General features: G+C 42.9%; 1 protein-coding gene and 1 long non-coding RNA gene across 6 annotated transcripts in view; both read left to right on the top strand.

The window, feature by feature from the left end:
* CXXC1 (CXXC finger protein 1) overlaps positions 1-7186 on the top strand; it is a 35699-nt gene extending 28513 nt beyond the window's left edge. For all 5 annotated transcript variants that reach the window (XM_063294024.1, XM_063294025.1, XM_063294023.1 and 2 more), the window contains 4 exons: positions 4309-4405; positions 4947-5099; positions 5927-6077; positions 6629-7186. In XM_063294024.1, coding sequence (XP_063150094.1) covers positions 4309-4405; positions 4947-5099; positions 5927-6073 — 397 coding nt within the window. In that variant the 3' untranslated portion in view covers positions 6074-6077; positions 6629-7186. The remainder of the gene's footprint in view (positions 1-4308; positions 4406-4946; positions 5100-5926; positions 6078-6628) is intronic.
* On the top strand, positions 2498-4057 carry LOC134490762 (uncharacterized). The gene is made up of 2 exons (XR_010067244.1): positions 2498-2935; positions 3232-4057. It is a non-coding gene; the product is annotated as an uncharacterized LOC134490762 (long non-coding RNA).
* Positions 7187-12150: the final 4964 nt, after the last annotated feature.

Genomic DNA, 12150 nt, shown 5'->3' with positions numbered 1-12150 from the left:
CTTCCCAGCTGGACTAATGCAATGTGCTCTACATGGGGCTGCCCTTGAAGACCACCCAGAAGTTAGAACTGGTCCAGAATGTGACAGCTCATGCAGTGCTGGGTACCCCTTGGTTTGCCCATGTTACACTGCTGCTGTGTGAGCTGCACTGGCTCCTGATTTCTTTCCAGGTGCAGTTCAAGGTGCTGGTTATTAGCTGTAAACCCCTACATGGCACAGGCCAGGTTATTCATGGGATGGCCTCTCCCTGAGGGTATTTGCCTGCTCCATTAGGCTAAATAGGGTAGGCGTGCTCCAGGTCCCCTTCCTTAAGTATTACCATCTAGCGGGACCTAGGAAGTGTGCCTTTTCCATAGCAGCCCCTGCCTTGTGGAACATTCTCACTCTGGGATCCAGCAGGCCCCCATCCTCTTAGCCTTCCAGAAAGCCATAAAGGGCTGGCTTTGCCCTGAGGCCCTGGGATAGGGTAAGGTTGGAGCCCCAGGATTATATAGATTGACGCATTGGATATGATGGGTTAGGCACCTATTATTCTTGTTTTTTCTGTCTGTTATTTTTTTTTATTTGGTTTTATTATTGTTGTGCACCATCAAGAGTTCTGTTTGACAAGATGGGTGGTCATATAAATCTTTTAAATGAGTACCATAATTAAATAAATAAAGGCTTATCACTGGAGGTTTTCAAGAAAAGTTTAGACGGCCATTTGTCCAGGATGATATGAGGATTCCTACACTGGGCAGGTGGTTGGACTAAAACAGCAATTCTCAGCCAGGGGCCATATGGCCTCCTGAGAGCCCTAGGATATTTTAATGGGGCCACAGGTGAAAAATATGTAACGGGGCCATGGCATGTGCTGATGGGGCCAGGGGGCCACAGAAAAGCAAATGTATTATACTGCTAATACTGTCTTTATTATAAATAAAAGCATATAATTCTATTTACAAGCCAAGTATGTAAGTGGCAGTCTTTTTCACTGGTAACAGGACCTGGCAGGGGAGCCACAGGAGAAAAACAAGGTCGGAAGGGGGCTGTGGGTGAAAAAAGGTTGAGAAACACTAGACTAGAAGACCTCTAAGATTTCTTCTAATTCTATTATAAGGCTTCCTAAATGATTTTATGAGGTTTTTGGAGAATCTACTCCCTTGTATTTACTCTGGGTTGGATGCCAGTTGGATGAATCCACTGTGATGAGCAAAGTTGGGTCTTGTGTTGTTATCTGGGATTCATTTGAGCTTCTTGAGCTCCAGGAAGTGGATATGAGCTTCACCATCTGCGGGCTTTATCCATGTCCTTCCTGGCTCCTTCAGGTGGCTAGGTGGGGTGTGATTAGCTGGATCAGGGAAGTTATGAATGTTTCTTTGAGAGAGAGCGTCATGCCATCTATTTTAAAAGATGCAGTTGTGCACTCTTTCTTGAAGAAGCCCTCCCTTGACTCAGCTGTTTTTGATGATTTTTGCCCAATTTCCAAATGTCCCATTTTAGGAAAGATTATTGAAAAGATGATGACTCAGCTAGAGGGTCCTAGAAGAAATGGATTGTCTCAGGTTGCTGCTAGTGAGGATTCAGAAGGAATGGATGGAAACCACTTTCTTTGCCCTGGTGGAGGACTTTTGTTTGGACCTTGATGGGGGAAATGCAGACCTCTTGGTACTGTTAGACCTTTTGGGCAGCCACAGAATCTTGCTGGACTGCCTCCAAAGGCTGGGGGTAAGGGGCACTGAGCTTCAGTGGTTCTGCTCCTGCTTGAGTGGGTGATTCCAGTCTGTAATTAAGGGGGATGGGCAGCACTACAATACGGAGTACTACAGGCTTCAGTGCTGTCTGTCACATTATTTAACACCTGTATGATGCCATTAGGAGAGGTCATCTGGCAGTTTGGGGTGAGGTGTCATCAGTGTGCAGATGACATTCAGTTGTCCATTGCTACCCCAGGTCAGACCAGGGATTCTGTAGAAAGCTTGAGCTGGAGTCTGGAGGTTGTCAGGGTCTGTGTAAGGAAAAATAAGTTTAGGCTGAATTATTGCAAGACCTAGTTGCTTGTTCAGCATTCGGGAACTCCGGCCCTCGTACTTATTCTGGATGGGGTGACACTCCCTCGAAGGAAGTTGTCTGGGATCTGGGGGTTCTCCTAGACTCATGCCTCTTGCTAAAACAGCAGGTAGAGGCGGTGGGTGTCTTTGCCCAGTTTTGGCTGGTGTGCCAGTTATGATATTACCTGGAGCAGGATACTTTGACAACAATAATGTATACTTTGATCATCACTCGGATTACTGTATTGTAACATGTTCTTCTTGGGACAATCTTTGGATATGATCCAGAACCTGATCCAAAATGTGATGGCTAGACTGTTGATGAGACAATCCCATCACAGTAGATTAACACCGCTACTGAAGTTGCTGCGCTAGTTACAAGAAGGTGTCTGGGCCCAATTCAAAGTTCTGGAGTTGACCTACATGGCATAATATCAGGTTATATCACTGCCTGTACAGTAAAGGTTAAATCTACCTGTACAGTAAGAACATTATGACGTGAGCTGGACATGGACCAGGTGGCAGGTATTTTCTGTTTCATGTCTTTCTTTTTGTTCTTATTCTGTAGTTTTACTCTATTATATGCTGCTCAGAGACTGTAGATTGGGATGAGTTATAAAACTTGTGAAGTAAATAAATAATCAAGCTAGCGAAAGTCGTAAAAGTAGAAGGAAGTGTCCCCAGCTGTATGTGCAGACAGATGAATTCTAGTAATGGCAGATTTCAGCCTCAATTTAAAAAGTGTGATGTAGCAATAAGGCAAGGAAGCAAGGTTGCCAATATATCTGGAGAGAAAACGTATGGATGGATAGGTAAGAGATAAAAATGGGCTAGGTAGGTAATTTGAGTGCTAGATATCCAGGGAGTGCTTGAACTTTCTCAACAAAATACAGTTCAGTGTTGTTGTTTTTTAAAAAATCATATGGCATAGTAGCTCGGTGTTCATGCTGCTTTTTCTTGCTGAGAAATCCTTGTGAGGTCTATCAGCCAGATGTGTAGACTATTTAGCCATGACAAGTCACGTTTCCCGGGGTGCACCACGAGGAGGCTAGTCTACATTGCACCGAGTTGGGCTGAGAGGGAGTGACTGGCCCACCCAGCTGGCTTTCATGCCTAAGGCGGGACTAGAACTCACAGACTCCTGGTTTCTAGCCCAGCACCTTAACCACTGGACCACACTGGCTCTCAGTTCAGTGGTGAGAAAAATAGGGTTCTGCACAGATAGAAAAAGTCATATGTACAAATATACAGGTACAAGATAGGTACCTGACTCAGCAGTAGTACTTGTAGAAAAGTCTGGATGTCCTGGTAGACCACAGATGATAAAGAAGAATTAAAAGGACCGGGTATGTTTAGCCTAAACAAGAGAAGGCTAACAGGAGTTATGATAGCAGCCTTTCTATACTTGAAAAATAGTCACAGAGAAGAGGGTAGTGCCCAAGGATAGGACAAGAACTGAGTGGAAACCGTATAGAGAGAAGTCTAAACTTAAATTAAATAATAATTTTCTGACCATGAGAGCTAGTAAGCAGTGGAACAACCTACCTGCTGGAGTCATGGGTTCTTCATCACTGGAGGTTTTCCAACAAAATTTGGACAGCCCATTATCTGGGTTTGTCTGAGAATTCCAGCCCTGAGCAAGTGGTTGGGCTAGAAGACTTCCAAGGGCTTTTCCAACTTATTCTATGATATTTCAGGAGAGGGATCTGAGGTACTAAACTATGACTCCTAGAGTTGAAATTACTGTTCTAACAAAATTCATAAGATGCCCAAAAGGTCATTCTTTATGTGGGATTAGAAAGTGGATAGTGAACACCACATGTTTAAACAAGGAACCAAGGGGGATAATTGAATGTGCGTGCAGGTTCTAGTGGAAAATATTTTTAAAGATAAAATTATCAAGCAAACATAAGTTTGCTGAATATGGTTTCTGTAAAGTAAATCCTCAAAAGACTAGGAGATGCATCTTGGGGGGGTGTTGGATACATCAGTGAAAAAAATCTACACAACTTGTAGCTATTTTTTAAGGGGCAAATCTCGTTTGGGATCATTAGGAAAGAAGTAGGCAACACATTTCTTAATTTTGTGATGTATTTACAGAAATCTCTAGTGCAATTACATTTGAAATGCTTCCAACCACTGAAATGAACAAGGGGCTGAAGCAACTCCTCCATGAGGAAAGGTTACATCTTTGCAGGCTTTTAAGCTTAGGAAAAAAAAGTAAGTGGGGTGTGTTAGAGGTGTTTAAAATGATGCATGGGTGTTTTTTTCCTCCCAGAGCTACTCGTCTTTTCTGTGATGTCTACAACCCACAAAGCAAGACATACTGCAAACGCTTGCAAGTCCTGTGCCCAGAGCATTCCCGTGACCCAAAAGTAAGAATAGAGTTGCATTCCTTTGAAGGGCCGGTGTAGATGTTTGTGGGCGTTAGCCATTGGTCAGACTTCAGTAGAAAATGGTGTAAAGTGAGTTCAGTGATTCTGGTAACAGTGCAGAAAAAGTGTGGAGCATCATATAAAGCATTTAATTGAATTTCATTTCAGGATAAAAATAAGTTTTAATACTTAGGATTTAAGTATTTTATACTTTATAGAAGTTTGTGTGTGTTTACACACACACACACACATACAGTATATATATACACATACACCCACACCCACACTTGTACCTATACAACTGTATCTTATACAGATTCTGGCAGTGTCTGTTGAACCCTTAACAGGGGGCATGGCGGAGTAATATTTCCCCAGATTAGGAAGATTTTACTGTCCAGGATAAGTTACGTAAATAATCAAATCTGAATCATCCATACTGTTAGAATTGCACTTTTCTTTGCTGCATTTGAAATGTCTTTGGGTGGATTATACTTGGTCAGAGTACAAACAACTCTTGTTTTTTCCTGTGACTTCCTCATAGGTTTCAGCAGATGAGGTGTGTGGCTGCCCCATGGTAAAAGATGTGTTTGAGCTCACTGGGGAATTCTGCCGGGTGCCCAAACGGAAATGCAATCGACATTACTGCTGGGAGAAATTGCGCCGGGCTGAGGTGGACTTGGAGCGAGTGCGCGTGGTACATTCAGGAACTTTTTATTATTATTTTTAATTAATAACAACCCCCCCTCAAAGAACCACAATGATAATACAGATGAAGATATATGCATTGTCATAAAGAGGAAAACACATAGAAAGTGCTTTACAAAAAATTGGAAAAAGTGCAACAACAACCAAAAAAACCCAGTATATGCGACATTATAACCAGTTACAATTCTATATATAGTTATCTAACAGAAATAGTACTCAACGTTCAGGAATTTTTAGGAACACAAAGACTTACCTTTTGTTTAATCAAACTGCTAGTCTCTCTAGTCCAGAATTTTCAATATGGACTGGCGGCAGCTCTCCAGCTTTTCAGGCTAGAGTTACTTCCAGATCAACCTGGAGATGTTGAGGAGTGAACAGGGAACCTTCTATATCAGTGGTTCCCAACCTTTTTGGCACCAAGGACCGGTTTTATGGAAGACAATTTTTCCATGGACCAGGGGGGTGGGGATGGTTTTGGGATGATTCAGGCGCTTCCTCTTTTTCCCGACCTTTTATTCTTTTTTCTCCACACCATTTGGAGATAGCAGCCAATGGGCTTGCTTTCTCTGACAGGAGGCGGAGCTCAGGCAGTAATGCGAGCGATGGGGAGGGGCTGTAAATTCGCTTGCTCACCCACCGCTCACCTCCTGCTGTGCAGCCCAGTTCCTGACAGGCCACAGACCGGTATCCGTCTGCGGCCTGGGGGTTGGGGGCCCCTGTTCTACATAGAGAGCAGTTGGGGAAATGGTTGTCTTGGGTTTGATGTAAAAATGGTGATGGTAATCTAGGATGTCTTTACCCCTTATTCATTGGCAGTGGTACAAGCTGGATGAGCTGTTTGAGCAGGAGCGAAATGTACGGATGGCTATGACTAACCGGGCTGGGCTGCTTGCCCTCATGCTGCATCAGACAATCCAGCATGATCCACTGACCACAGATTTGCGCACAACCACTGATCGTTGAGCTGGTGAGTTCGTTTGCCTGGTATTAATCCTGGCTTTTGATTGGGAAAGATTGATTGTGCGCCTCCAAGTTCTTAAGGAATCTGGGCAAAGAAGGTCTAGGGCATGTTGGCATACCTCCTTGAAACAGAGGTGAGGGGTGTATGCGTATATTTGTCCTACAATTCCTTGTGCTACTGGGAGGAGTCTGGAATATATAGTATGCAATGTCTATTTTGGGGATAATGTGTATTATCCCTGATCTGATCAGCCATTGCCGCAAATCTGGGCCCCAATAACTGATTAATGCCAACTGCTTATGGCACTGAAAATGGACTTACGAAATAGGGTATAGAGAATGTCAGCTGTAATCCCTGGCTCAGCTAAGTGAAAAGATACAGACTGAGCTCACATATTATGGCAAGCCATAATGTAGCTTGTCTGCTTTTGATTCATGTATCCAGCCAATGATGGTTTATTCAACAAACCATAGTTAAAACTATGGCTTATGCAACATGTGAACCCAAAATCCTGAACTGTGTTTCTTACCTTGATATTCATTTCTTTTTTTCTGCAGGTGATTTCTTGATTGCTGATGAGGCCTTCATGATTCAGTGCCAACTGAAGCAGAATCTCTAAATTATTTTTCTTAAGCTTTTTTTTCATTAAAACTGTCTGGTATTAGCCCAGTCTCCCCATCACTCCAGTAGAATCTAGTTTCTCTTGACCCTAATCTCTGTGTCAGTACTATAGCCTTGCTGTGAATAGTCCTTTTTTATTATTTTTTACATTATTGCAGTTCTAAGGTGGAAGCCTGACAGTAGGGTCTTGGGGAAAGGAATGTAGTGATGGGTCTTCCTTTTTTTCTCTCCCTGCCCTTCCCCACCTTGAAAAAAAAGCTTTGGCTCCCACTGGCATGAGATGATCCCTGCCTTTGAAGCAGGATTTGCAGCAAAGACCTTTATAGACAATGGGTTCCCATTGCCCTTCTGTGTAGCTTCTGTTGGGAACCTGGAAAGTAGCAGTTTAAGCTGTTAAATCAGGGCAAAGGAGGTAGCCATGCACAGATGTATTAACCTACTGTGTGTGCTACTGCCTGGAAGTGAAAAAGAAACTAATAAAATACCCAGAAATACTCTTTTTGTTTGTTTTACTGTAGACGGAGACCCTGTGTAATTTTTTTTTTAAATCATACTAATTTGCTGTTTCTTTGTTCTTCCTCTTCATCCTGCTATCTTTGCATAGCTTTACAACTTCCCACTTTCCATTTTGTTCTATGTACAAGATGAACCTTCCTCTCCCCGCATTCTATTTTAACTACTAACTTGCAGAAAGCCAGATTCATCAACCATTTACAGCTCCATTTTTTCTACATTTCATATTCTAACTTGTCTTCTTTGTTCCCTTCTGTAAAAATGAACAGTTTGCTTCTTAAACATAAAAGCAGTGGATCAAAAAGTAATTGTGTTTATCTAAGATTGGTAAAACATGGCCTATGACTTGGTTCACCTATTTGCTAAGCCATGGTATGGTTTAATTTTGTGGCTTTTGCATGCTAAATTAGTTTAGCATGAACTCAACCAATTGTGGTTTATTCAACCATAAACTGCAGTGTAGCACGATATGTAAATCTGGTTTGAGTTCCCCCTGAAACATCTAAGAATCAAACCATTCTCCCTCATTTACTTTTTATTTTTCAAAATCAGAATTATGCTACATACATGCATACTCATCATGGTAATCCTCTTTGTCACACTATGCAAAGCACAGAGCTGAAAAACCCAATCTTCATGTTGTTCAATTAGTCTTTATACATAATTAGCTCGTTGCTGGATATAAGTAGCCAGAATAACTATTTTCTCACTTAGATGGCATGGCTGTTTGTGCAAGTGGCAACTTTCCTTTAGGGATCTTTAATCTTCCTCTTGGTGGTCAGATTTGAAGGGGAAATTTTTTAGATTGGGCATATAATTGGGGATATGCTGTGCCTTCAGATCTGAATTCAAAAAGTTCCTTTGGATCTGAGAGTGCCTCCTTAAAGAAGTGATCCTACAAAGGTATAATTTAAAGGGCTGATGGTACCCCATGTCAGCTCCAGAGCACTTTGATGCACCCTATTGGTGCTTCCTTAATTTAAATACCTATCTTTCTGGGATTGGAGCTACTGTGTGACCTCAGGAAAAGATGCAGCCTCTTTGAGGAGTCACTGACAGGTGGGACATCCATGCCCACACCCACTCTGAACCACTGTTGGGGAAAAGAGGCCCCATGCCACCCCTGCAGGTTGGTGTTGTTCAGTTGTTAAGTCATGTCCAACTCTTTGTGACCCTATTGGCTATAGCATGCCAAGCCTTCCTGTCCTCCACTGTCTCCTGGAGTTTACTCAAATTTATGTTCATTGCATCAGTGATGCTATCGAACCATCTCATCCTCTGCTGTCCCCTTCTCCTTTTGCCTTCAGTCTTTCCTAGCATCAGGGTCTTTTCCAGTGAGTCCTCTCTTTGAATTAGGTGGCCAAAGTATTTGAGCTTCAGCTTCAGTATCCTTCCAATGAACAGTCAGGGTTGACTTCCTGTAGGATTGACTGATATGACCTCCTTGCAGTCCAAGGGACTCTTAAAATTCTTCTCCAGCACCACAGTTTGAAAGCATTAGTTCTTCGGTGCTCAGCCTTCCTTATGGTCCAACTCTCACAGCCATACATTACTACTGGGAAAACCATAGCTTTGATTATGCAGACCTTTGTTGGCAAGGTGATGTCTCTGCTTTTTAATATGATGTCTAGGTTTGCCATAGCTTTCCTCCCAAGGAGCAAGCGTCTTTTAATTTCATGGCTGCAGTCACCATCTGTGGTGATCTTGGAGCCCCAGAAAACAAAATCTGTCACTGCTTCCATTTCTTCCCCTTCTATTTGCCAGGAAGTGATGGGGCCAGATGCCATGGGATACTTAAAAAGGTTTATTAGACAACAGTTGTTGGGCTCAACTCAGCCCACAGAAGAAGAGCCTAGATAAAGAAAAGGCAAACAGTTTCATAGTTTACATGTTTTAGTAAGATTTCCTGTTATTTTAGGTATAGTAGCAGGACAGACAAAAAACAGAAAAGCCATCTGCTCTTCTAACACTATTATTAGTCTAGAGATGCATACTCCAGCAGCTTATTTTGCTTCTTACTTTCAGATACATATTTTCTAACTTCTTGTTTCTTTTTTTCTCTAATTGGCTGTCAGCTGTGTTGGTATAGCTTCCTACATGCTGATTGAAGCATAAAGCCATGTGGATGAAATTAGCAATGGTGAAATATACAGTGAAAATCAATTAAATCATCTCTATAACCAGGACCTTTTAACTCATCCCCCTTGGCCCTTTGCCACCTTTTTGGTTTTGGATCCAAAGTGTAGGACATCCATACTTAACGATGTTTTTCAGTTCCACTGTTTACTTAATTACACTAGAAAATATATATCCTACATTTTCATGTAATTAAAACATTGGCATTAACTGTGTTCTAGGAGGCAGCATGGTGCATGCAATGCCACTAGGTGGCAGCCAACAACCAAAGAAAATATATTTAAAAAGTATATACAGTTGCAGTATATGAAATAGCCAAAACTCACCAGATTCTTTATTCTCGCATAATCTCATGAGATTTTGACCATTAAAAAAAAAACTTTTAAAATGATTTTATAAAAATTAGTTTGTAGCCATAGTATCGCATGAAATTGTGGATGGAACCAACAGTTGAAAAGGTTGTAGGCTGATTTAATAAATACTAATACTAATATTTAGTATTTATTTATACTAATAGAACACATGTAAGGGATCAAATTCAAGCCTATACTATGGCAGTTAAGAATGGCAAAGCAAACTTTTTTCTCTGTTTTGACTGCATTTGCAAATAGTTGCCACTCTGATAATTGCCCAACAGAATTATTTCAAGTAACCAGTTGTGAAGTTCTTGATCTTTATGCCCCAAATCCAGCAACTCACAGCGCGAGCCACTAAGAGATATGCGTAGTTCTTTATTGGGACAGTATCAAACTCTGTTAAAGCCACGAATGGGGCCTACTTCCTCCTGCCTTCTTTTTTAAGCCTCCCACCGTCTGCTTCTGTCCTGCCCCTTCCTCTCTTCTTCTTCGATGGCTCTCCTCTGTGGTGACAGCTTGTTCTGTTCATTCTGACAGTTAATGGCTACTCATGCCTCTGGCTCCAAATGCATTTTCTTGTTCCCCGTCAGTCTTTTTCTTCAGTTCTGTGCAAGGCTGGAGCGCCCAGTTGCAATTAGCCATTGAGACTGGGTATTCCATCCTTACATGCCGCTCCCCTTTGGAAAGAGAGCCTTCCTCTCTTGCCCCCTGGATGAGGAAGTACCTGGAAGGAAAAGGGAGAGTTAGTATATGGAAGTAACAGGTTATTGTCCCCAAAAGCTAGGTTTGTCTGGGTATCGTTTGGAAATCCCTGACTAATTGGGGTGTATGAACGTGCCTGCTCTCAACCCACTCATCAGCTTTAAGAAGATGTTTCCAGTGCATCAAGTACTGCAACCCCCCTCACTGTCTTCTCAAGTCCAAGATTGCTTGTATTTCAAAGTGCTGCTCCCCCTCCACCAATGTAGGGGTGGGCGGGGGAGGTTCGGGGTGCCATCGCTCAGAAGATTGCACTGGTTTGAGCAGGCAGCAGTGGAAAACCAGGTGGATTTTATGTAAGTTCTTTGGTAAGCGGAGTTGTACTGTAACATCATTGATTCATGAAATTGGAAATGGGCCAATATACTTAGGGCTTAGTTTCTTCGAGGGCTGAGAGGACTTAAGGTACTTCGTGGACAAATAGAACATGTTCCCCACTTTCAAAGGCCATTCTGGGGCTCTTTTGTGGTCTGCATATTTTTTATAATCAGTCTTGGTGCTGTCAAGAGCTTTTTTGATCACTGGCCAGCTGTCTCTCATCTGTTTGATCCATTCATCTAACAAGAATATCGTATTTTCATCTGGAAGTTCTGGTATGGCCACAAAGTGTTGTCCATTGGCTACTTGGAATGAGGTAAATCCCATGCTGCTGTGTACCGCGTTATTGTATGCCACCTCAGCAAACAGGAGCAAGTCCACCCAATCATCCTGTTGGTGGCTGATGTAACACCTCAAGTACTGCTCGAGTACTTGGTTCCGCCGTTCACTTGCCCCATTAGTCTCCGGGTGATGGGTGGAGCTTAAGCCCTGCTTCACCCCAATCAACATCAGAAATTTCTTCCAGACTTTGGATGTGAATTGGGTCCCATGGTCGCTGATGATTCATTCAGGGGCTTTGTGGATGTGGTATATGTGGTGGATGAACATCTTGGCTAGTTGGTTGGCAGTGGGTAGCCCAGTGCATGGGATGAAATGCATCTGTTTCAAAAATAAGTCGGTAATGACCCATACGGTCATTTTCTTTTTGCTTTCCGGAAGGTCCACGATGAAGTCCATGGCGATTTGCTTCCAGGGGCGGGTAGGGCTTGCTACATTCTGTAACAGACCCCTGGGTTTGCCCCCGATGCGCTTCGCCGTGGCACAAATGGGGCAACTCGCAACGCACTCCACATCCTTTCATAGGGATGGCCACCAAAATTGCCGTCACACTAGGTGTAGAATTTTCACAAAGCCATAGCGCCCTGCCACCTTAGCATCATGGCACTGTTCCAGGACTTTCCATCTCAAGGCTTCCGGTATGTATATCCTCTCTTTCCACCATAATCCCAACTTTTCCACCAAAAAGGTTTTATTGTTCTGTAGCCAGCCATCTTGAAGCACTGCGGACTGAAATTTGGTGCATAAGTCCTTTTCCACCCATGCAGCTGCACCGGCTGTCTGGCTCCATGTGGTAGCCACCATCCCGAATTGGGCAGGAGAAAGGATGGAGTCTACCAACTCTTCTCTCACACTGTTACGTTGGGGTAGGTGAGATAACGCGTTGGCCAGGAAATTCCTACCACCAGGCAAGTACTTTGGGGTGAAGTTAAATCTACTAAAGAACTGCGCCCACCTGATCTGTTTGGGATTCAGTTTTCTTGGGGATTTCAAGGCCTCTAGATTCTTCCAGTCCAGACCTCGAATGGGCGTGCAGC

This window comes from Candoia aspera, chromosome 2 (genome assembly GCF_035149785.1).
Source record: "Candoia aspera isolate rCanAsp1 chromosome 2, rCanAsp1.hap2, whole genome shotgun sequence".
NCBI classification, from domain to species: domain Eukaryota; kingdom Metazoa; phylum Chordata; class Lepidosauria; order Squamata; family Boidae; genus Candoia; species Candoia aspera.
This window is presented reverse-complemented; position numbering and strand designations above follow the sequence as displayed.